General features: G+C 44.7%; 1 protein-coding gene and 1 pseudogene across 6 annotated transcripts in view; one reads left to right on the forward strand and one right to left on the reverse strand.

Annotated features, from left to right (window-relative positions):
• MEIOB (meiosis specific with OB-fold) overlaps positions 1-25727 on the forward strand; it is a 43718-nt gene that overhangs the window by 9883 nt on the left and 8108 nt on the right. For 4 of the 5 annotated variants that reach the window (XM_021931642.2, XM_003916351.4, XM_021931644.2 and 1 more), the window contains 8 exons: positions 2996-3127; positions 4644-4716; positions 7191-7386; positions 11648-11748; positions 12557-12609; positions 12695-12790; positions 19295-19396; positions 25561-25714. In XM_021931642.2, coding sequence (XP_021787334.1) covers positions 2996-3127; positions 4644-4716; positions 7191-7386; positions 11648-11748; positions 12557-12609; positions 12695-12790; positions 19295-19396; positions 25561-25714 — 907 coding nt within the window. The remainder of the gene's footprint in view (positions 1-2995; positions 3128-4643; positions 4717-7190; positions 7387-11647; positions 11749-12556; positions 12610-12694; positions 12791-19294; positions 19397-25560; positions 25715-25727) is intronic. The other variant, XM_021931643.2, reaches the window with a different exon arrangement.
• Positions 417-1110, reverse strand: LOC108583387 (annotated as a pseudogene). The gene has a single exon (XR_001897982.3). The product of XR_001897982.3 is annotated as a 60S ribosomal protein L17 pseudogene (transcript).

A 25727-nucleotide genomic window follows, 5' to 3' on the forward strand; every position in this document is an offset into this window, starting at 1 on the left:
AAAAAAATTGAGATACAGTCTCGGTGTCACTCAGGCTGGAGTGCAGCAATGTGAACACAGCTCACTGCAGCCTCGACTCTGAGCTCAAGTGGTCCTCCTGCCTCAGCCTCCCATGTAGCCCAGACCACAGGTGCATGCTACCATGCCTGAATAATTTTTGGATTTTTTTTGTAGAGACAGAGGGTCTCACTTTGTTGCCCTGACTGATCTTGAACTCCTTGGCTGAAGCAGTCTTACCCGCTTGGCCTCCCAAGGTGCTGGGATTACAGGCAGGAGCAACTGCACCCAGCCAGGTTGTAATTTTTAATTAGCAAAACCAATACGAAATTTCTATTTTGGAAAAAAAGTATTTGCTGACCCCTAGTGGTCCTTATTAAGTAGCACATAATTTGTTTTGAAATAACTTATTTTAATTATTTTTCCTTTTATTAACATTCATTTTAATGCTGAATTTACTCCCGTGCCATAAGTTTTTGTTTCTTCAGTTTCTTCTGGGATATCTTTTTCTTCTGGGCAACCTCCTCTTCTGGTTTAGGAACAATCTGTTCCTTTTCAGTAAGGATCATCTCAATGTGGCAGGGAGAGCTCATGTATGGGTTAATTCGACCATGAGCTCTGTAGGTCCGGCGGTGCATCTCAGGTGCGTTGTTCACTTGGATATGCTCAATGACCAGAGAATCTAAATCTAAATCCTTAAGTTCAGCATTACGCTCTGCGTTTTTAAGCATGTGCAGTAAAAATTCAGCACTCTTTTTGGGCCACCGACCTTCTGTCCAGTCCCACTGCTTGGCTTGCGCACACCTGCCAACTGCACCATTGTGACGTTGGAATGGTATGCACTGTTTCTGTAAAGTGACATCTTTCAGATACTTGGTGGCTTTTCGTATATGCATACCCTTGATGGCCTGAGCGGTTTCACGAGTGTTCTTAAAGTGAACAGGAAGATTGGAACCTCTTGATTTGCATGATTTCATGGGGTTCTCCAGGTCAAGTGAATAGCGAACCCTTTTCACAGATTACCTCAGGCTGCTTAGGGAAAGAGGTTTTATTTATTTATTTTTTTTATTTTTATTTTTTGAGACGGAGTCTCGCTCTGTCACCCAGGCTGGAGTACAGTGGCCGGATCTCAGCTCACTGCAAGCTCCGCCTCCCGGGTTCCCGCCATTCTCCCGCCTCAGCCTCCCGAGTAGCTGGGACCACAGGCGCCCGCCACTCGCCCGGCTAATTTTTTGTATTTTTTAGTAGAGACGGGGTTTCACCGTGTTAGCCAGCATGGTCTCGATCTCCTGACCTCGTGATCCGCCCGTCTCGGCCTCCCAAAGTGCTGGGATTACAGGCTTGAGCCACCGCGCCCGGCCTTATTATTTTTAAAATTTATTTTTGTTTTTTTAGAGACAGGGTCTCACTCTGTTCTTCCCCACCTCTGCTAAAAAACCTCATCTTGCCAGGTGCAGTGGCTCACGCCAGCATTTTGGGAGGCTGAGGCAGGCGGATCACGAGGTCAGGAGTTCGAGACCAGCATGGCCAACAAGGTGAAACCCCATCTCTACTAAAAGTACAAAATTAGTCAGGCACGGTGGCAGGCGCCTGTAATCCCAGCTACTTGGGAAGGTGAGGCAGGAGAATTGCTTGAACCCAGGAGGCGGATGTTGCAGTGAGCTGAGATCATGCCATTGCACTCCAGCCTGAGTGACAAGAGCGAAACTCCGTCTCAAAAACAAACAAAAAACAAAATCTGTTTTTACTAAAAAAAAAATACAAAAATTAGCCTGGCATGGTGGTGTGCGCCTGTAGTCCCAGCTGCTCGGGAGGCTGAGGCAGGAGAATAGCTTGAACTGGGAGGCGGGGGTTGCAGTGAGCTGAGAGATCGCGTCACTAAACTCCAGCCTGGGTGTACATTTCATGAACACCCTGAATTCATTCTTCCCAGACTGGAGTGCAGTGGTGCATTCAAAGCTCACTGCACACTTAAACTGGGCTCAAGTAGCCCTTCCTCAGCCTCCCAAGCAGCTGAGACTAAAGATGAGTGCCACCACTCGTTTTAACATTTTCTGTAGAGATGGAGTCCCTCTGTGTTGCCCAGGCTGGTTTTGAACTCCAGGCCTCAAGTGATTCTCCCACCTCGCCTCCCAAAGCCCCGGGATCACAGGGGTAAGCTGCTGTGCCTGGCCAATTTTTATTTTTATTTGATTACTAGTTATTTATTTATTTTTGAGACAGTTTCTCTCTTTTCACCCAGGCTGGATCTCGGCTCACTGCAACCTCCGTCTCCTGGGTTCAAGCAATTCTCCTGCCTCAGCCTCCCGAGTAGCTGGGATTACAGGCACCCACCACCACACCCGGCTAAGTTTTGTATTTTTAGTAGAGACAGGGTTTCACCATGTTGGCCAGGCTGGTCTTGAACTAACCTCAGGTGATCCACCCGCCTCGGTCTCCCAAAGTGCTGGGATTATAGGTGTGAACCATGGCGCCCAGCCTATTTTTATTTTTATTTTAGGGATGGGGTCTTGCTCTGTTGCCCAGTCTGGAGAGCAGTGGTGCAGTCACAGTTCACTGAAGCTTTGAACTTTTGGGCTTAAGCAGTCCCTCTGCTTCATCCTCCCAAGTAGCTGGGACTGAAATAACTATTTAGATCTGAATTATGACTTAGGTTCAAACAACAGTAAGAGAGAAAAGGAGAACCTAAGGTAATACCTGGATGGCTCAAGTTTACATGTCTTTCCCTCCAAATACACAGATCACCAGGGAAGGGAGCAAGGGGGCAACCTGTTACCACTTCAGTTTGAAATTCATGGAAGCATAGTGCTATAGAATATACATCTGAAAACATTTTGTTCCATGTGTTTGAGTGTTTTTATTATCATAATCAATAGTCATTTGATTAAAGAAATAATCATTTGTTTGTAATTTAAATGAAACTTTTCATGTGACACCAAAGGCAGAGAAGCGATTGAAACTCTTCATTTGAAAAATAAAAGCATTGGTTTTCCCTTAGATATTGGATCAGAAAGGTACACTTTCAGCTTCACCATTCGGGATTCACCAGCACATTTTGTAAATGCAGCTTCCTGGGGCAATGAAGATTACATCAAGTCTCTTTCTGACAGCTTTAGGGTTGGTGACTGTGGTAAGTTGGCATTGATTCTTAATTTTTTTCCATTGTATTATTCCTGTGGTATGATTATGGTAACTACACTGAAGGAGTTGAAATGAGACACAGTTCATAATTCTCAAGAACTTTACCGGAAAAAGTCAAGTGTTAATAGTATAATGTAGTGGGGCGTGGTGGCTCATGCCTATAATCCCAATACTTTGGGAGGCTGAGGCGGGTGGATTGCATGAGTCTAGGAGTTCAAGACTAGCCTGAGCAGTATGGCAAAACCCCATTTCTACAAAAAATACAAAAAATTAGCTGGGCGTGGTGGCGTGGGCCTGTAGTACCAGCTACTAAGGAGGCTGAAGTGAGAGGATGGCTTGAGCCTGGGAGGTGGAGGTTGCAATGAGCCAACATCATGCCTCTGCACTCCAGCCTGGGTCACAGAGTAAGACCCTGTCTCAAAAAAAAAAAAAAAAAAAAAAAAAGACTGCAGTGCAAAGCATTCAGAATGTTACTTAAAGCATACAAACATGATCGTTATATTTTTACCAGGTAACCTTACTGTCTTTGGTTTATTACATATTTCAATTTGCATCAACCCATATTATTGTTATTATTGGTTATCTTTCTATAGACATATAAAATGGCCACTGAATATATTTTCATAAAAGTTGACATTTGACCACTGAATAGATTTGATAAAAACTGATATTTGAATTGTTAATGGGATTTTAAGGAACTTTACTTTTAGTTGAAATACCAAATCTTTTACATCTTCTACTCACCCTAGTATCTCTCTGACAGAACAGCCTCGTATAGTAGAAAGAACAGGAGACTTCGAAAGCACAGAGGTCTAGATTCAAATCCCAGTTCCAACATTTACTTACATTATGGCTTTGAGAAAATTTCTTAATCTTGTTGGGTCTCAACTATGAACTAATACCTCTTTAGGTTTTTGTAAATATTAAATGAGATAGTGTACCTAGTATAAAGTGTGGAACTTAGTCACTCAACAGATAACTTTTGTGAGCCCTAGCCTCATAAAAGCAACAAGGAAGCATGTGTACTAGCTCTCCTTCACGACAGAAAAAGAGAAAAGAGTAATGCAGGTAATGAAAACACTCCTCTTTAATACTGTGGTCTCAAGCAGCCCACTCCCCGTATCAGTTATTTAGAACCTAATTGTATATCACTTTGTATTTTAACTTTCAGGACAGTGTATGGTATCTCTGTAGTTGAATAATAGGGTCAGTGAACGCATGGACTACGAAGGCAGAAAGCTTCACAAACTTCAGAGGGCCCAGTATAGTTATAGACATCCCTTGAATAAATGCTGGAATATTAGTTACATATGGAGATAAATATTTTGATTTTGACATCTCAGTATCAAAATATGTTATATGTTGATGGTGGAGAAGAGGAATGAGGTGAGGAATTTTTAAAGCCTAGAGTCGATGATTATACATTAAACAGGATGTTATTTAGGATTAGTGTGTTTATCTTATTACTGTTTTGTAATATCATCATACTTTGCCCTCTGTTTTAGTGATAATTGAAAATCCCCTGATCCAAAGAAAGGAAATAGAAAGAGAAGAAAAATTCAGCCCTGCAACTCCTAGGTAAGCATGTGTCTAGCACAGAGATCAACCTCTGGCACAGAGATTGTGCCAGAATGATCATTACTAATAATGTTCTATCAGGTTAGCAGAGATCTTACTAAAAGTGTTCTGTTTCTATTTCAGTAAAAATGAGGAGTTTAATTTTCTCTTATAAAATTCATCTTTGATTATGACATAATTTACTTTGATACAGAGTCACATGAAAAATGGCTTTGGTTTAGTACTTTGATTCTCATTCTTAGATTTACTAAAATTTGACTTTGTCATGTTAAAACTGAGAAGAAAAGATAAACTTTGGAAATTACATCTATCTTTTTTCATATCAAGATATCCTTCTACTCACAGGCTTACCATCTTAGGGCAGATTCCTTCGAAGCGGAGCTTGAGAGGAGGACTCTTGTGGGAGTGGTTGGTTGAGGGTGAGCTGTCAGGGGAAGGCTAGGCAGGGAAGAAGGTGAGCAGAGAAGTGGGTTCACCTGGAGCCTCAGCAGGAGCCCAGGAGGAAGCTCTGGAGTGGCAGTGGCCCCTTAGAGTAGTGTCCTGGCTGTAGTCCATCCACTCCCCAAACCCCCAGGGTGGGGCAGGGCATCAGCTCAAAGGTGGGTCTGGCAGTTCTGGAGAGAAGGGTGTGGCTGCGCCCCTGTACCAGCCTGTAAAGGGCTCTCGGTGGGCACGGCAGTCTATGGCATTGACACTCACATCAATTGTGACCCCTTTCCACCTTCTTTTCTGACCTCATCTTATGCCAGACTCTCAAACTTCATTTCTGTGTAGCCACAGTAAATTTCTTTACATTTCATGAACACTGTGAACTCATTCTGCACTAATAACTTTTGTATTTCCTTTTTATTTTTATTTTTATTGAGACAGAGTCTCACTCTGTTGCCCAGGCTGGAGTACAGTGGCGCAATCTCGTCTCACTATAACCTCCACCTCCTGGGTTCAAACGATTCTCCCACCTCAGCCTCCCAAGTAGCTGTGATTACAGGCACATGCCACCACGCCCAGCTAATTTTTGTATTTTTAGTAGAGGCAGGGTTTCACCATGTTGGCCAGGCTGGTGTCAAACTTCTGACCTCAAGTGATCCACCTGCCTCGGCCTCCCAAATTGCTGGGATTGCAGGCGTGAGCCACTGCGCCAGGCCAAACATTTGTATTTTCTATTCTCTCTCTGCATAGAACATTCTCCCATCTGTTTGATTATTTGCTTCTTTGGGTTATTGACTCACAGCTTAAATGTCATCTTCTTCAACCTTCCCCATCTACTCTGTTTGTGGTAGCCCTAATGGTCAATTACTGGGATTTTGCCCTGGTTTTTGTCACCATAACCCAAGTCACCGTCTGAGATTGTTTAATTCATTGTTCTTGGGTCTCCCCCTCACATATATGAATCTCATGAAATCAAAGGTCTTGTCTGCCTTCTTCACCACCTGTATCCCTTGTGCCTAGCATGGGGTCTGGCATATAACAGATTCTCAGTATTCATGGAAGCGATGGATGGATGGTTAGATGGAGAGAACATTCTTGGTAGAGGGAAGAAACAGGAAACCTCCTGTCTTTTCCAGAACAGTTAATATTAGGTTGAGCCATATGAAACTGCTGATGTTTTACTGTTTTTCATCTAGGAATATCAGTTTCATAACGTTAATAGTCTGATACTGCTGGAATGCAGGGCATGGGCAGGAGGAGAAGCTTAAGGTAGAAGCAGAGGTATTTCACAGACAGCTTTGCTTTCATACCAAATTATTGCCTTTGTGACTGGTAGCCACAAGACAGTCTTTGAGCTGGGAAATAACATTTTCATATTTGTGATTTAGGAAGATCACTTTGCTTGTGGAGGATGGACTGTAGGGGAATGAAGCTTAGTTAGGAGAGCAAGGCAGTGGCATGGGAGAGAAGTGATGAGGTAGGTAAGTGAGGCCGAGCAGTGGGGAGGAGGAGGGGCTGGGTTAGGAGGCTGCTGGGGCACAGAGTCCAAGGGCCGTCAGGGACTGGGTGCAGGAGGGACAGCTCCTCATTTCGGGCTCGCTGTGCCAGTGTTCTGCGTCTGCCCCATGCAGAGCTTAGCAGGGGTAGGAAAAACACAGTCCCTGACCTGAGGCACTAAGGCAGAACAGCCAAGTCCATGAGAGAGAGAAACAACCAGTCCTTAGGTTTGCATAACCCCTGAAAGTTTCAGAGTGCTTTTATGCTCCTATTTTTTTGGAGGAGGAAATAAGCGCAGAGTCTTGGGCAAGATCGGACAAATGGTATGCTTAGAACTCCAACACGAATCGATTCTCAAAACATTTCCTTAATGAAAGTGCACTGTAAACAAAAAATGTTTTGCCGTATTATTCAGTGTTTCTAAGAGTAAGAAGTATGTATTAGTATTGTCTAAATTTCAACCAAAAATGTAGTTTAAATGTGAACCTAGAAATATTTTTTATCCAAAAATCACTTTCATATAACTTTCTTGTGTTTTTGCAATTTAGCAACTGTAAACTATTGCTCAGTGAGAATCACTCAACAGTAAAAGTTTGTTCCAGTTACGAAGTGGACACAAAGTTACTTTCTTTGATACATTTACCTGTTAAAGAGTCTCATGATTATTATTCATTGGGTGACATTGTTGCAAATGGACACAGTCTTAATGGGAGGATTATTAACGTGCTGGCAGCTGTGAAGTCGGTAAGTTAAAACCCCAACAAAGCCAAGTGCAATTTGTCAGGGGTGTTGCGGTCACTTGATTTGTGTTTGGGATGGAGTGGTCATGATCAGCTGGGGTAACTTGTCTTCTGTATCTTGATAGTATGTTGAATTAAGAAAACAGTAACACTTCTCATTAAAGGGAAAGTAGCATTTTATCTGTGGATGAGTAGTAAAATAAAATTGTATTTCAATGCAAAATGCAGTGTTCCACTCTGCTCATAAATGATCTGCTAACTATAGGACAGCTTTTTATACTTTGCTTAAACAAAGATGAAAATGAAAAGGGTAAGCTTATTGACTCGAAAATCTCCACGATCTTCCTTGAAGGGGCGTAGTTCAGTAAGTTAAGGGATTGGTTCTGTGCCTTTGTGCTCAGAGCTGCCCGGAAACCGGGGAGTGAGTGGGAATACATGTTGCCCTGCCATAGGGGCTCCGTGGTCTAATAGGTGGAGTGGGACTGTGCTGGTGAAGTGCAGGGGAGGATGGCACTCCGTGGGGCACCACAGGGGTGTTCCCTTCTGGTGCATCAGCATCTGTCTGAATTATTGTAGCAAGTTCTGAGCTCTGTAGTTGGACAGACCAGAGCCATAAGGCAGAGATTGACATATAGACCTCAACGGTAAAGTTTCACAAAATAAAGTACATGAAAATTAGTCCAGGCACAGTGGCTCACACCTGTGATCCTAGCACTTTGGGAGACCAAGGCAGATGGATCACTTGAGCCCAGGAGTTCAAGACCAGCCTGGGCAACCTCTGTCTCTAAAAAAATACAGAAATTAGGTGAGTGTGATGGCATGTACCTGTATTCTCAGCTGCTTGGGAGGCTGAAGGAGGAAGATCACCTGAGCCTGGGAGGTTGAGGTTGCAGTGAGCCAAAATCATGCCACTGCACTCCAGCCTGGGCAATCGAGGGAGACCCTGTCTCAAAAAAAAAAAAAAAAAGTCTGGCACAGTGGCTCATGCCTGTAATCCTAGCACTTTGGGAGACTGAGGCGGGTGGATCACAAGGTCAGGAGTTCGAGACCAGCCTGGCCAATATGGTGAAACACCATCACCACTAAAAATACAAAAATTAAGTCCCAGCTACTCCGGAGGCTGAGGCAGGAGAATGGCATGAACCTGGGAGGCGGAGCTTGCAGTGAGCCAAGATCATGCCACTGCACTCTAGCCTGGGCAGCACAGCGAGACTCCATCTCAAAAAAAAAAAAAAAAAAATTAGCTGGGTGTGGTGGCAGGTGCCTGCAATCCCAGCTACTTGGGAGGCTGAGTCAGGAGAATCACTTGAACCTGGAAGGTGGAGGTTACAGTGAGCCGAGATTGTGCCACTGCCCTCCAGCCTGGGCGACAGAGCGAGACTCCGTCTCAAAAAAAAAAAAAAAAAGAAATTAGCTGGGCATGGTGGCAGGTACCTGTAGTCCCAGCTACTTGGGAGGCTGAGGCAGGAGAATTACTTGAACCCAGGAGGCAGAGGTTGCAATGAGCTGAGATGGCACCACTGCACTCCAGCCTGGATGACAGAGCGAGATTCTGGGTCGATAAATACATAAATAAATAAAGGGGCAAGAATAATCTTTTAATATACAGAGGGATGATAGTCAAGAGACAAAAACAACAACAACCACAAAAACCACTCACACGCTTATGATAGTTCATGTAAGTAAACGTGAATTGCTTGTCATATTAAATGGTGACTGACTGAGAGAATGTGACCCTCTCATTTGGCAGGGCCTCGGCTGTGGAGGCCATGCCTGCCGCCTGGGGAGCATCTGTATACTTTAGGGAGAAGGAATAAGCCTGTTATATGATCATCTTGAAAAACAGGAGAGGTCACTTTGTGGGCAGTTTATGTTCAGTCCTATTCAGTTGTTCAAATGAGTGCTCAATTGTTTGCGATTTCCCCAAGTTCTAGACTGTGCTATTACATTTATAATGAAGTAGGAATTGTCTACAACCCTGAGTGAATACAGTAGGGTAAGCAGGAAACTGTGGCAGCTTTCCCACACCCTCAGTGAGTCTGGCACCTTTCATGTGTCACGTCACTTCTTCTCATGCCTTTTGTCTCCACTTTGGCTTTCAGCCCTCTTACATTTCCTTTTCTTCACACTTTTTTTTTTTTTTTGGCGGGGGGAAGGAGTCTCGCTCTGTCACCCAGGCTGGAGTGCAGTGGCATGATCTTGGCTCACTGCAACCTCTGCCTCCCGGGTTCAAGCAATTCTCCTGCCTCAGCCTCTCGAGTAGCCAGGACTAAAGGCATGCACCACAACGCCTGGCTAATTTTTGTATTTTTAGTAGGGACAGGGTTTCACCATAGTGGTCAGGCTAGTCTCGAACTCCTCACCTTGTGATCCACCCACCTCGGCCCCCCAAAGTGCTGGGATTACAGGCATGAGCCACCGTACCTGGCCACTCTTCACACTTTCATTTAACCTGTTGTTTCTTCCTCTCATCTCCACTGTTGTTTCACTTTAAAACTCCTTTTTATACAGTGTTCTTCATCTCTCCAACCCCAGATGTTAGGCTGACCTCTCAGCCTCTGGCTGTCCTTTCTAGGTCCCTTTCTCTGGGCACCACAGATGCAGTGGTGGCAGTGGTGGGGGGTGGTCAGTGACTGTCCATGCTGGACCTGCTGCTGTGCAGCTCTCAGAGGCGCCTGCCATTCCCACATGAGAAGCTACCGGGTGGAGAGAAGGGTCCTAGGTTCAACTCTTTTTTTTTTTTTTTTTTACTTGCTTTAATGGGCGAGAACATCTCCACTTCTGTGATCATCTCACCCCACAATGGACAGAATTGGAAAGTGTCAAAGTTTCCTGTGTATCCCGCATGTGGCTCTTACCACGGTAGTTCTGGGGAGAAGGCAGAGGACGTATGCTTTATTTGTTTGTTTCCTGTGGACACTTTTTATACCACAGATATGCTATATTTGGTGTTTGCTAAGAAGATGGAGATGCTGACCCCAGAGAGGCTGAGTCCATTCAGTCACATGAACTCATGCTGGGTTCCACACTGAGCCATGGGGACACACACGTGCTGGAAACACACTCCCTGCCCTCGAGGAGTCCACGTAGATGCCCCAGGGGGCCTGTCATGGAGCCTTGTTGTGACATGTTATAAAGACTTTCAGGGCCGGGCGCGGTGGCTCAAGCCTGTAATCCCAGCACTTTGGGGAGGCCACATGATCACGAGGTCAGAGATCAAGACCATCCTGGCTAACACGGTGAAACCCCGTCTTTACTAAAACACAAAAATGAGTCGGGCGTGGTGGCGGGCGCCTGTAGTCCCAGCTACTCGGGAGGCTGAGGCAGGAGAATGGCGTGAACCTGGGAGGCAGAGTTTGCAGTGAGCGGATATCCGGCCACTGCACTCTAGCCTGGGCGACAGAGCGAGACCCCAACTCAAAAAGACTTCAAATCTGTACTTCAAGCACCTGTCCCCTTGTGTCTCTTCAAAGTGTTGTGTGACTTACAACTTTAACTACGTACATGTAGTTTAGATAGAAGATGCTTTAAAATAATCAACTATATATTACTGGTTTTTGCTATTTTAATATTTCTAATTTGCGTTTGTAAAGGTGAAATATTTGAGTATTTTAATCCACAAATATCAAGGCCGGGCAAGGTGGCTCAAGCCTGTAATCCCAGCATTTTGGGAGGCCGGAGACGGGCGAATCACGAGGTCAGGAGATCAAGACCATCCTGGCTACAATACGGTGAAAACCCTGCCTTACTAAAAATACAAAAACTAGCCGGGTGTGGTGGCGGGCGCCCCTGTAGTGCCAGCTACTGAGAGGCTGAGGCAGGAGAATGGCGTAAACTCCGGGAGGCGGAGCTTGCATTGAGCTATGATCCGGCCACTGCACTCCAGCTCAGGTGACAGAGGAGACTCCTGTCTCAAAAACGGTGGCTCAAGCCTGTAATCCCAGCATCTTTGGGAGGTCGAGACGGGCAGATCACGAGGTCAGGAGACGGAGACCATCCTGGCGAACACGGTGAAACTTCGTCTCTACTAAAAATACAAAAACTAGCTGGGCGGCGGGCGCCTGTAGTCCCAGCTACTCGGGAGGCTGGAGGCAGGAGAATGGCGTAACCTGGGGGCGGAGCTTGCAGTGAGCTGAGATCCAAGCCACTGTACCTCCAGCCTGGGCGACAGAGCCAGACTCCGTCTCAAAAACAAACAAACAAACAAAAATACTTAAATACTTCTACATACAGGTGAAGAGTAATGATTTCTTTCCATTTCTAAGGTTGGAGAGCCAAAATACTTTACAACTTCAGACCGGAGAAAAGGCCAGAGGTGTGAAGTTAGACTCTATGATGAAACAGAGTCTTCTTTTGCAATGACATGGTAACCACCGACATCTGTTCCAAATTGTGAAATCCCTGTTGTTATCACCAGGACATTTTCATTTTATCAAAAATATGGTGGACTTCATATCGATAATGATAGGAGATGAATGATATTTTAAAAAATAAACCTCACTCTTGAATGTTGAGTTGTTATAGACACCCCCTTAAAATGAGGTCTTTAGATGGCATGGAACTTGCTTAGGAGGACTCCACTGTGACCAGTTTTATTGTTGAATTCTGTTTTATAACAAATGGTGGTTTACTAGGTCCCATGGAACAAGCCAGACTTTCTCTCTGTGCTTCCTGGAAAGTATCCTGGAGCAGGGCAGGGCACAGGGCATGTGGGCCAGGGCGGGGACTGCACCCTGAAGCACTGCCAGGTACAACAAGGCATTGTCTAGACCCCTGATGCCTGGGTACCAAAGGAAATGATTTGAAAAATGCTTTCAACCCATCAAGGCCCCTGAACCGTGATATCCACTGGGGGACACTTCAGGGTCTGAAAGTGTGACTTTAAAGTTTTTAGGCTTTAGTTCTAACTAGCCTGGAGTGATTGTTAGAAAAGTAAAGAATTGGCAGAGCAGAGCATTACTAGAGCAGAGTGTGTGTTGAAGGAATGTTCGCTCATGGAGGTGTTAAATTCTCCCTGGGAGGAAGCTGGTATCCTTAAGACCAGGAGGTCTTTGACCACTTTGGGGATGGCTGACCCCAGCCACTGAAGCTTTCTTTTATTGTTGTAAATAATGTGTCACTATCAGTTTTTTCTAGTGTATTCAATTTGTATTACTTCTTTTTAAACAATGCAGTTGGGATAATGAATCCATTCTACTTGCACAGAGCTGGATGCCACGAGAAACAGGTATCATCATTAAATGATTATGTCCAATATTTGTAATTTTATATCCCCCCATGTAATAATTGTAAATGGCTTTTTTCCCAAACAGTAATATTTGTCTCAGATGTAAGAATAAGTTTTGACAAATTTCGGAACTGCATGACAGCAACTGTAATCTCAAAAACCATTATTACAACTAATCCAGGTAAAAAAACTTTGTGAAATTTTTTATCCCTTTGGAAATGACTGAACACATTTCAATATTTGTACAGTATATTTAAGAATGAAAATTCAGCCTGGATTTAATTCAAATTAGAAGTAAAAATTATTTTATATAACTTTTAAAAAAACTTACAATGAACTTTGATATCTTTACTAAAGAAATGTGAGGCTGGATGTGGTGGCTCCTGTCTGTAATCCCAGCTCTTTGGGAGGTTGAGACAGGTGGATCACCTGAGGTCAGGAGTTCGAGACCATTCTGGTCAACATGGTGAAACCCAGTCTCTACTAAAAATATAAAAATTAGCTGAGCTTGGTGGTGGACACCTGTAATCCCAGCTATTCAGGAGGCTGAGGCAGGAGAATCGCTTGAACCCAGGAAGCGGAAGTTGCAGTGAGCTGAAATCGTGCCATTGTATCCTAGCCTGGGCCACAAGAGTAAGACTCTGTCTTAAAAAAGAAAACAACAGAAAAGGCTGGCGCGGTGGCTCACGACTGTAATCCTGGCACTTTGGGAGTGGGAGGCCAAGGCGGGCCGATCACGAGGTCAAGAGATTGAGACCATCCTGGCCAACATGGTGAAACCCTGTCTCTACTAAAAATATAAAAATTAGGTGGGCGTGGTGGCACGTGCCTGTAGTCCCAGCTACTCGGGAAGCTGAGGCGGGAGAATCACTTCAACCTGGGAGGCGGAGATTACAGTGAGCTGAGATGGTGCCACGGCACTCCAGCCTGGCGACAGAGCGAGACTCTGTCTCAAAAAAAAAAAGTGAAAAACCAGATTAAATTTTAAAGTATAATTCATTGTGATGATCTTTGAGAGATCAGTTTTGTTGCTCAGATGCTAAATTATTGATTAATAGGTAAATTCAGTTTTGCTACATTCAAATAACTTTTACTGCTAGGACATTGATAACACACATGCGCCGGGCGCGGTGGCTCAAGCCTGTAATCCCAGCACTTTGGGAGGCTGAGACGGGCGGATCATGAGGTCAGGAGATGGAGACCATCCTGGCTAACACGGTGAAACCCCGTCTCTACTAAAAATAAAACCTTGGGCCGAGGTGGCGCCTGTAATCCCAGCAGCTACTCGGGGAGACTGAGAGGCAGGAATAAGTAGACCGGGAGGGAGCTTACAGTAGAGCTGAGATCCGGCCACTGCACTCCAGCCTGGGGCGACAGAGCCGAGGGCTCCGTCTCAAACAGAACCAGGCAAAACGCATGCGTACACACACAGTACTCCTCTGTATGAGTATCATTTGTCACCGGCATTCGTGCCCAGATGATCCTGGAGTTGTGTAAAGGTTACAGTTTTACTGCAGCATGAATCAAGGGAGGCCGGGCTGGGGGAGATGAGAGACGATTAGTGCCTGTGAGCATTCCCAGGGTGCTTTATGAATTGCAGATGCAACCCATCAACCCCAGAACTGCCCAAAGATAGATAATGAGATCCTTTTGCATCTCAAGGCTGTAGTAGGAAATTGCATAGTGTATCATTTAAAACATAAGCTCCCTCTGCCAGTGCCTTGACAAAGCATCCCAGCCTGACAGGTTATAGGAAGGACCCGGAGTCTCGCGCCCAGGCTAGTCACCCGATGGCTTGCGATCTCGGCTCACTTGATTCCTCTCCTGCCTCAGCCCTGGTCAGCTGGGACCTGGCCACCCAGCAGCGTATTTTGTATTTTTTAGTAGAGGCGAGAGGTTTCTGCACTGTAATCTCGATCTCCTGACCTCACTGATCCGCCCATGGCACCTCCCAAAATGCTAAATTGGCAAATGTTCTCCCAGCGCCATTATCCTGTGCAAAGATAGAATTACAAGAGATAAGGTATCCAAATAATGGGACTCTAGTTTTATATGGAATACTCCTGAACCTTCCACATCAGCATGGAGTTGTGTCATGAAGGCAGCACCATGGGAGATGATGTGCATGCCCCAAATTGCTCTTCACTGAACTTATTTACTGAGCACGTGCTGTGTGCTGGGTGCTGTTCTGGGGTGCAGTGACAAAATGGACAAATATTTCTACCCTCATGGAGTTTACACTCCAGCAGGGAGAGACAGAGAATAAATAATGAAGATAATATGTCCATGAATTATGAAATATTTAAGGAGAACAGGTGGAACAGAGTCAGGAGGACCTAGAGAGCCATAGCATGTGTGATTTTCCACAAGGCACGCTGCATGGGAGAGTGATGTTTGAGCAAAGACTTGATGTGGAAGCTAAAGGGTTAACGAAGGGAAACACTGAGGGGCTGGTGTGGCTGGAGCCCAGGAGTTCAAGGCCAGCAGGAGCTGTTCTGAGAAGAGATGGGGCACCCATGAAGAAGGCCTCGGAGGCTGTTAGAGTGCGCTGGCTTCTACTCTGGATGGAGTAGCAGGTTGGGGTTTGGAGCAGAGCAGTGACAGCATCTGACTCAGCTCTGAGAGGTTTGCTCTGACTGCTTTGTTGGAAATTGATGGTGACACACAATAGTCTATTATTAACACTTAGGACAATAGTGGGACACTCTTCAATTTTTTCTTTCCTGGAGGGAGGTACTATGTATGGTTTATTTATTTTTATTTTATTTATTTATTTATTTATTTATTTATTTATTGAGACGGAGTCTCACTCTGTCGCCCAGGCTGGAGTGCAGTGGCGTGATCTCGGCTGACTGCAAGCTCCGCCTCCTGGGTTCACGCCATTCTCCTGCCTCAGCCTCCTGAGTAGCCGGGACTACAGGTGCCCGCCACCACGCCTGGCTAATTTTTTGTATTTTTAGTAGAGATGGGGTTTCACCATGTTAGCCAGGATAGTCTCAATCTCCTGACCTTGTGATCCGCCCACCTCAGCCTCCCAAAGTGCTGGGATTACAGGCGTGAGCCTCCGCACCCTGGGTTTGCTATTAGAAATAACTTATTAATAAAAATAGTTTATTATATATATATTTTAAAATATATATATATATATTTTAAATGAAATGGAGTCTCGCTCTGTCCCCCCGGCTGGAGTGCGGTGGCACAATCTTGGCTCACTGTAGCCTCCACCTTCTGGGTTCAAGCGATTCTCCTTTTCCAGCCTCCCGGGTTGCCCAGGTGCCTGCTACCATGCCCGGCTAATTTTTTATGTTTTTAGTAGAGACAGGGTTTCACCATGTTGGCCAGGCTGGCCTTGAACTCCTGGACTCCAGTGATCCACCTGCCTTGGCCTCCCAAAGTGCTGGGAATACAGGCACGAGCCACCACGTCCGGCCTATTACTCTTACATGTAGTAATACCAGTGATAGTAAAATCTTCATCCTCTAAGGGTAAATTTGAGCTGGAAAAGTTTCTAAAGGACAGATTTGTCTGATGGAAAAGATGATCAACTTTGACTGTACGATGATATAAAAAACTCAAGATCTAATTGATGAGACAGGTATTTTAGGATGTTGTGCATTTGGCTCTGATTACAGATTCAAAGAAAAAAAAGTCACAGTATTTTGAGCAGTAACCAACATCATTAGAAAAAATGCCTTCTTAAGGAGATACATTTTTAAAATTTATTTATTGGTTAACTTTTTAATTGACAAAAAATTGAATACACTTATTTTATACAATATGTTGTTTTGAAATATGTATACATTGCAGAATGGCTAAATCAAGCTAATTAACATATGCACTAATTCACATACTTTTTTTTTTGTGGTGAGAACACTTAAAATCTGTTCTCTTAGTACTTTTCAAGAATGTAATATGTTATTAACCATAGCTACCATGTTGTGTAGCAGATCTAGATTTCTTGGATTTATTCTGTCAAGGAAACAAATTTAAAGGAGAATACTTGCAAGGATGCATGAATTTGTGTGCTTGTTTATATAAGCTTTACTTTTTTAAAAATTTTACTTTAAGTTCTGGGGTCCATGTGCAGAACATGCAGGTTTGTTACATAGGTCTACATGTGCCATGGTGGTTTGCTGCACCCATCAACCTGTCATCTAGGTTTTTGTTTTTTTTGTTTGAGATGGAGTCTCACTCTGTCACTGGGCTGGAGTGCAAAGGTGTGATCTTGGCTCACTGCAACCTCTGCCTCCTGGGTTCAGGTGCTTCCCCTGCCTGAGCCTCCTGAGTAGCTGGAACTACATGCGTGTGCCACCATGCCTGGCTCATTTTTTGTATTTTAGTAGAGATGGAGTTTCACTATGTTGCCCAGGATGGTCTTGATCTCCTGACCTTGTGATCTGCCCGCCTCGGCCTCGCAAAGTGCTGGGATTATAGGCATGAACCACCACACCCAGCCCGTCATCTAGGTTTTAAGCCCTGCATGCATTAGCTATTTGTGCTGATGCTGTCCCTCCCCTCACCCCCCATTCCCCAAGGGGCCCCAGTGTGTGTTGTTCCCCTCCCTGTGTCCTTGTTATCTCATTGTTCAGCTCCCACTTATGAGTGAGAACATGTGGTGTTTGGTTTTCTGTTCCTGTGTTAGTTTGCTGAGAATGATAGTTTTCAGCTTTATCCATGTCTCTGCAAAGGATATGATCTCATTCCTTTTTATGGTTGCATTGTATTCCATGGTGTATATGTACCACATTTTCTTTATCCAGTCTACCATTGATGGGCATTGGAGCTGGTTCCATGTCTTTGCTATTGTAAATAGTTATATCAGTTTTACTTTTAATTTCCTGGGCTACACCTGCCTTATAGAAATTAAGAAGCCCTAAATGGCTTGTGTTCATCCTCACTAGGATGTCAAGATTCCCTTGTTTCTTTCTCTGCCTTGAGGGTGCTTATCAGATAGGGAGGGCACAATTCCTGCCTTTCTCTGACAGTCAGGATAACCTTATTGTCAGTGAGAACCTGCAGTGCTGGTACCCACCCATCCCTGCCAGCCCCCATCACAGGAAGCTCGTTGGCTGGATTTCTGTGGTCTCGCTCCAGCAGATGCTCCCATCTGAAGCACAGCAATTCATGGTGCACATCTCTCCAAGTTAATAGAGTTCTACATTCATTCATTCGCCCATGACCTTATCAATATTCTTGAATGCCTTTTACTTGCCAAGAATTGAGATAATATAAATTTCTGGAACAAGGAAGATGAGTGGCTGGTCAGATGGATGTGAGGACAGTCATCCCGTGGGACACCGCGTGCCAGCAAGGATTTGACAACCTAGTTCTGAGAAAGAACAGGTAGAAGACTTGTATTCTGGGAGCAAGGAGGAAGAAATGCCCACATCTTCCCAGGGGAGTTAGGAAAGTACAGACATTGTCAGGACAATTTGTAGAATATTCAAAGGGGCCTGGGGTAATTAACAATCATGTGCCAGAGGCTGGGCCTGGGGTCTAAGGGCATCATGGGGGAGCTCTTTCCAAACACGTTCCTGCCTTGTGGCACAGCACCCCCGACCCTTGCACACTGATGTCCCAACGTGGGGAGCAAGGCTTTTTATAGCGCCTGTTTTATATATTTCAATTGCCTTTTGAAAATCTTTTTTTTTGGCCGGGCGCAGTGGCTTATGCCTGTAATCCCAGCACTTTGGGAGGCCGAGGTGGGCGGATCATGAGGTCAGGAGATCGAGACCACGGTGAAACCCCGTCTCTACTAAAAATACAAAAAATTAGCTGGGCGCGGTTGCGGGCGCCTGTAGTCCCAGCTACTCGGGAGGCTGAGGCAGGAGAATGGCGGGAACCCGGGAGGCGGAGCTTGCAGTGAGCCGAGATCGCGCCACTGCACTGCAGCCAGGGGGACAGAGCGAGACTCGTCTCAAAAGAAAAAGAAAACCTTTTTTTTCTGAGTAAAGAAATACATATAATAAAATTCAGAAAAAAGATATAAAAACATAAACAAGGGAAACAAAGATCACCTACAATCCCACTGTCTAGAGAGAATCATTTTTTCATATATATTCTTCCAGATAATTTTGCATTTATATATGTAGTTTTTTTTTTTGTTTGTTTTTGTATTTGTTTTTTAGACGGAGTTTTGCTCTGTTTCCCAGGCTGGAGTGCAGTGGCGCTATCTCTGCTCACTGCAAGCTCCACCTCCTGGGTTCGTGCCATTCTCCTGCCTCAGCCTCCCAACTAGCTGGGACTACAGGTGCCCGCCACCACGCCTGGCTAATGTTTTTGTATTTTTAGTAGAGACGGGGTTTCACCGTGTTAGCCAGGATGGTCTCCATCTCCTGACCTCGTGATCCGCCTGCCTCGGCCTCCCAAAGTGCTGGGATTACAGGTGTGAGCTACTGCGCCAGGCCCCTTACATATGTAGATTTTTAAATTAAAAGGGTATTGAACCACACAAGTTATAACGTAAGCTGCTCTTTTCACTAACATCTGTTTTAGATGTAATGTGGTGTACATCTCTCCATGTTAACAGAATTCTATATCAGATTATTAATGGCCACATAATATTCTATTTGATTGTATTCTTACATGTCTTCACTTTTTACTATTAAAATGATTTTGGATGATTTAAATGTGATTTAAAAGTTAATCCGTTTACTTTTCACTTACTATGCATTTTCAATTTAAGAGACGCCAGAAGCTAACATTCTACTGAATTTTATACGAGAAAATAAAGAAACAAATGTTCTGGATGACGAAATTGAAAGTTATTTCAAAGAATCCATAAATTGTAAGTAACCCTTTAAATATATTTGGATTTTTTTTAAAGGCTGAAATTGGGCCTGTAAAGATTTGACATGGTAAAAGACCAGATTCCTATTCTGTAACTACTATATTTCAACTTTTCTTTTTGAGACGGTTCACTCCCCTGTCACCCAGGCTGGAGTACAGTGGCGCGATCTCGGCTCACTGCAACCTCCTCGGCCCCGGGTTCAAGCTGGGCTTGCCCCAGCCTCCACAGTAGCTGGGACTACAGGCTTATGCCACCACACCCCGGTGCTAATTTTTGAGACGGAGTCTTGCTCTGTCAGCCTAGGCTGGAGTGCAGTGGCTGGTCGGATCTCTGCCTGAAGTAAGCCCGGCCTCCCACGCATTTACTTATTCTCCTGGCTCCAGCCTTCCCGAAAGAGCTGGCAGGTGGTCCTGCCACCACTCGGCTATTTTTGTATTTTTAGTAGAGACGGGTTTCACCTGGTTAGCCAAGATGGTCTCGCATCTCCTGACTTTGATCCGCCTGCCTCGCCTCCCAAAGTGCTGGATTACGGCTTGAGCCGCCGCTACTGGCCGGCCGCTAATTTTTGAGATTTAACTCTCACTCTGTCACCTAGCCTGGAGTGCAGTGGTGCGATCTTGGCTCATTGCAAGCTCTGCCTCCCAGGTTCACGCCGTTCTCCTGCCTCAGCCTCCCAAGTAACTGGGACTACAGGGGCCCACCACCATGCCCGGCTAATTTCTTTGTATTTTTTAGTAGAGACGGAGTTTCACCATGTTAGCCAGGATGGTCTTGATCTCCTGACGTTGTGATATGCCTGCCTCAGCCTCCCAGAGTGCTGGTATTACAGGCATGAGCCACCGCGCCCGACCTTTTTTGTATTTTTAGTCACCATATTGGTCAGGATGGTCTCGATTGCTTGACCTTGTGATCTACCCACCTTGGCCTCCCAAAGTGTTGGGATTACAGGCGTGAGCCACCGTGCCCGGCCTAATTTTTGTATTTTTTGTAGAGATGGGGTTTTACAGTGTTGCTCAGGCTGGTCTCAAACTGCTGGGCTCAAGTGATCCACTGGTCTCGGCCTCCCAAAGTGCTGGGATTACAGGCATGAGCCACCATGCCCTCCTGAGCATCTTATATATTATATACCTTTTGCCTATCTGATGGGAGCTTATGACCCTCTCCCCAGAGCAGTGCTTGTACCCATGTGTGGAATTTGCATAAACTGTCATGTTCCTGGACCCCAAATCCATGAAGCCTAGGTTGAGGCTCTTCTTTTAAAAGGATTCTGCTGGCCGGATGCAGTGGCTCATTCCTGTAATCCCAACACTTTGGGAGGCCGAGGTGGGCAGATCACTTGAGGTTAGGAGTTCAAGACCAGCCCAGTCAACATGGTGAAACGCCATCTCTACTAAAAATACAAAAATTAGCCTGGTGTGGTGGTATGTGCCTGTAGTCCCAGCTACCAGGGAGGCTGAGGCAGGAGGATCGCTTTGACCAGGGAGGCGGATGTTGTAATGAGTTGAGATCACGCCACTGCACTCCAGACTGGGCAACAGAGTGAGACTCTTTCCAAAAAAAAAAAAAAGAGAGAAAAAAGGATTCTGCTTATTGCTATTTCTGGCTTATGCCAGACATGCATGCCGGAGGGACCAGGAGGAACAGAGGGAAGTTTTAGATCACTCTCTGTAGGCGTGTTCTGTAACATAGTCCTTACTTAGTTACCGTAGATGATGCTTAATTCACCTGAAGAGAGTAACAATGGAATTTAGCATGAAATAATGTATTCTGCAAGCCACATTACATTGTGTGGGAGAGGAACTTTGTTATTGCTTTTTGCAGAGGATATTTAATGTGTTTCATATCAGTAGAGGTCACTGATAGAAAAAGGTACTACTGGATCAAGATCAAAATTTATCATCTTTTTGCCTACAAGAAGGGACAAGCCATAGGTGAGACTTCATCTCTACAAAAATTTTTTTAAAAAATAGCTGGGCATGGTGGCATGTGCCTGTGATCTCAGCTACTCAGGAGGCTGAGATAGGAGGATTGCTTGAGCCCTGGAGATAGAGACTGCAGTGAGCTGTGTTCATGCCACTGCACTGCAGCCTGGGTGACAGAGCAAGACCATGTCTCAAAAATAAATAAATAAATAAATAAAATAAAGCCATGATTGTTACTTTGGAAACATTTTTTTAAAATGTTGGGTCATTTGTAGATAATGCCATTTCAGGAAACTTGAGAGAGCACAGAGGCGTTCAGCGAGCTGTGAGGTAAACTTGATAAAGTGTATTTCAGTCCCTGTCCTGCCATGCAACCCTAAAACGGGGACAGGAATGACAGTGTCTACAACCATTTTTAGGCTACTCAAGGGCAGCCTGATTTATTTGGGAATTTTTTTTTTTCTGATCAGTAGGTTATATTAAAGTAATCACAAAGTAGTTCCTTCTTTCTCTTTCTCTTTCTCTCGTTCGTTCTTTCTTTTGTCTTTCTTTATTTCTTTCTCCCCTCCTCTCCCTTCCCCTCTTCTCTTCTCTTTTCTTTTTTCGGGGTCTCAAACTCCTGACCTCAAGGAATCCTCCTGCCTCAGCCTCCTGAAGGATTACAGGTGTGAGCCACCTTGCTTGGCCCAAAAATAGGCTTTGTTTGTTTGTGCTCTGTCACCCAGGCTGGAGTGCAGTGGTGTGAGCTCACTGCAACCTCTGCCTCCTGGGTTCAAGCAATTCTCCTGTCTCAGCCCCCCAAGTAGATGGGATTACAGGTGCACACCACCACACCTGGCTAATTTTTATATTTTTAGTAGACACGAGGTTTCACAATGTTGGGCAGGCTGGTCTTGAACTCCTGACCTCAGGTGATCTGCCCTCCTCAGCCTCCCACAGTGGTGGGATTACAGGCGTGAGCCACAGTGTCTGGCCCCAAAATAGCTTTTTTTCTTTTTTTGAGACGGAGTCTTGCTATGTCACCCAGGCTGGAGTGCAGTGGTGCAATCTCGGCTCACTGCAGCCTCTGCCTCCTGGGTTCCAGTGATTCTCCTGCCTCAGCCTCCTGGGTAGCTGGGATTACAGGTACACGACACCACGCCCTGCTAATTTTTGTATTTTTAGTAGAGATGGGGTTTCACCATGTTGGCCAGCTGGTCTCGAACTCCTGACTTCAGGTGATCCGCCTGACTAGGCCTCCCGAGGTGCTGGGATTACAGGCATGAACCACCAGCCCTGGCCTAAAAACAGTTTTTAAGCGTCCCTTTTATTTTACTGTGGGAACTTTGATAGTTAAATTTACTCAGATTTATAAAAGCAAAAACTAATTTTTTGTGTTCTTGGTAGAAACTGGGTTTCACCATGTTGTTCAGGCTGGTCTCAAACTCCTGAGCTCAAGCGATTTGCCCGCGTTGGCCTCCCAAAGTGCTGGGATAACAGGCATGAGCCACCGTGCCTGGCCTTTTTTATCTTTTAAAATGCTCATTACTCCCATGAAAACCTTATAGGTAAAAATTGATTAAATATTTCAGGGTAAAACTATAATCATGTTTTCTTTAGAGCTTTTATATTTTTATTAAAAATTAAAATGCTCAAAATTTTAAAAGTAGGCCTGGCACAGTGGCTCACACCTGTAATCCCAGCACTTTGGGAGGCTGAGGTGGGTGGATCCTTTGAGCCCAGGGGTTCATAAGACCAGCCTGGCCAACATGGCAAAACCCCATCTGTACTAAAAACACAAAAATTAGCCGGGCATCACAGGATGTGCCTGTAATCCCAGCTACTCAGCAGGCTGAGGCAGGAGAATCTCTTGAACCTGGGAGGTGGAGGTTGCAGTGAGCTGAGATCCAGCCTGGGTGACAGAGTGAAGCTACACTCCAGCCTGGATGTCAGAGCGAGACTGTATCTCAAAAAATAAAAGAAACACAATACAGAATGCTTGGCTGGGCGTGGTGGCTCACGCCTGTAATCCCAGCACTTTGGGAGACCGAGGTGGAGGGATCACTTGAGGTCAGGAATTTGAGACCAGCTTGGCCAACCTGGTGAAACCTTGTCTCTACTAAAAATACAGAAAATGAACCAGGCGTGGTGGGGGGCACCTATAATTCCAGCTACTCGGGAGGCTGAGGCAGGAGAATCACTTGAACTCAGGAGGCGGAGGTTGCAGTGAGCTGAGATCACGCCACTGCACTCCAGCCTGGGTGACACAGCGAGACTCCGTCTTAAAAAAAAACAAGAGACACATAATACAGAATGCAAGCAACAGCCCCAAATAAACAGTTATTTGGTTAACATCTTTTAGTGTATCTTTTCGTGCATATATACTAATAGAAAGATAAAGACATAAAAATATAAATAGGTATACATTACCATGTTTTTATTGAAGAAAAGTAAATTTCATGTACTAGACAGCAACAAAAGAAAAGAAACCAATGAAGTGCTGAAGGAACCGGATAACTTCTGATAAAAGTTTTCTAACCCGAATAATATTTGTTCATGGAAGATTCTTCTAAGATAAAGGAAAATAAAAATGAATTATTGGTTATTTTTAGTTTTGTAAAGTTTATTTTTGTTGTTGCTTTACATCCTCACTAATGTTTGTGTTATTAGTCTTTTAAATGTTAGGTGTTTAGTGGAATTCTCTTGTTTTTTTCTTTTTTGGTTGTTCGTTTGTTTTTGAGACGGAGTCTGGCTCTGTCACCCAGGCTGGAGTGCAATGCCGCCATCTTGGTGAGTGCAACCTCTGCCTCCCGGGTTCAAGCGATTCTCCTTCCTCAGCCTCCCAAGTAGCTGGGATTACAGGCACACACTGCTATGCCCAGCTAATTTTTTATTTTTAGTAGAGACAGGGTTTTGCTATGTTGGCCAGGCTGGTCTCGAACTCCTGACCTCAAGCGATCCACTAGTCTCAACTTCCCAAAGTGTTGGAATTACAGGCGTGAACCACCACATCCAGCCTACTCTTGTTTAATTTGTATTTTCCTGATGATTATTGAGACCAGTATGTGTATTGGCCATTTTGATAACTTCTTTTGTGATGTACTTTTATTTATTAATTATTTTATTTTATTTTATTTTTTGAGATGGCGTGTTGCTCTGTCGCCCAGGCTGGAGTGCAGTGGCATGATCTTGGCTCATTGCAAGCTCCGTCTCCCAGGTTCACACCATTCTCCTGCCTCAGCCTCCTGAGTAGCTGGGACTACAGGCACCCGCCACCACGCCCGGCTAATTCTTTGTATTTTTTAGTAGAGATGGGATTTCACCATGTTAGCCAGTATGGTCTTGATCTCCTGACCTCATGATCCGCCCACCTCGGCCTCCCAAAGTGCTGGGATTACAGGTGGAGAGCCACTGCGCCCGGCTGTGATGTACTTTTAAAAGTCACTTCCGCATTTAAAAAATTGAGTCACTGTCGCCAGGCACGGTGGCTCACACCTGTAATCCCAGCACGCCTGTAATCCCAGACAGTGCCACTGAACTCCAACCTGGGCAATGAACGAGACTCTGTCTCAAAAAAAAAAAAAGAAAAAATTGAATCACTGTCTTTTTTTTTTTTTTTTTTTGAGAAGGAGTTTGTCTCTCATCGCCCAGGCTGGAGTGCAGTGGCGCAATCTCGGCTCACCACAACCTCTGCCTCCCGGATTCAAGAGATTCTCCTGCCTCAGCCTCCTGAGTGGCTGGGATTACAGGCATGCACCACCATGCCCAGCTTTTTTTATTTTTAGTAGAGACAGGGTTTCTCCATGTTGGTCAGACTGCTTTTGAACTCCCAACCTCAGGTGATCCGCCCGCCTTGGTCTCCCAAAGTGCTGGGATTACAGGCGTGAGCCACTGTGCCCAGCCAAGTCACTTTCTTTTTCTAACTGATATTTAAGAATTCTTTAGACAATTCTGGATGAGTCCTTTATCTCATTGTAGACTGCTAGCATCTCCCACTCTGTGGCTTGCCTTTTTGCTTTTTTAATGGTGTCTTTTGATAAACAGAAATTCTTCATTTTAATGAAGACCAATTTCATTTCCTTTTTTTCTTATGTTTTGCTTTTATGTCCATTTATAGAATCAGTGTTTGTATAGCCAACATAGTAATTTTTCTGTTACTTAAGCTACTGCATGTTCTCATTTGTCATAGCTTTCCATTCAGATGTAATCCTTTATTTTATAAGAATATATAGAGACCGTAATACTTCTTTCTATTTTTAGTAAGTACAATAGTTGATGTCTATACAGTTGAACAATTAAAGGGAAAAGCTTTGAAGAATGAAGGAAAAGCTGATCCTTCCTATGGCATCCTTTATGCCTACATTTCCACACTCAACATTGATGATGAAACTACAAAAGTAGTTCGAAACAGATGGTAAGGATCCATG

This window comes from Papio anubis, chromosome 18, assembly GCF_008728515.1.
Source record: "Papio anubis isolate 15944 chromosome 18, Panubis1.0, whole genome shotgun sequence".
Taxonomy (NCBI): domain Eukaryota; kingdom Metazoa; phylum Chordata; class Mammalia; order Primates; family Cercopithecidae; genus Papio; species Papio anubis.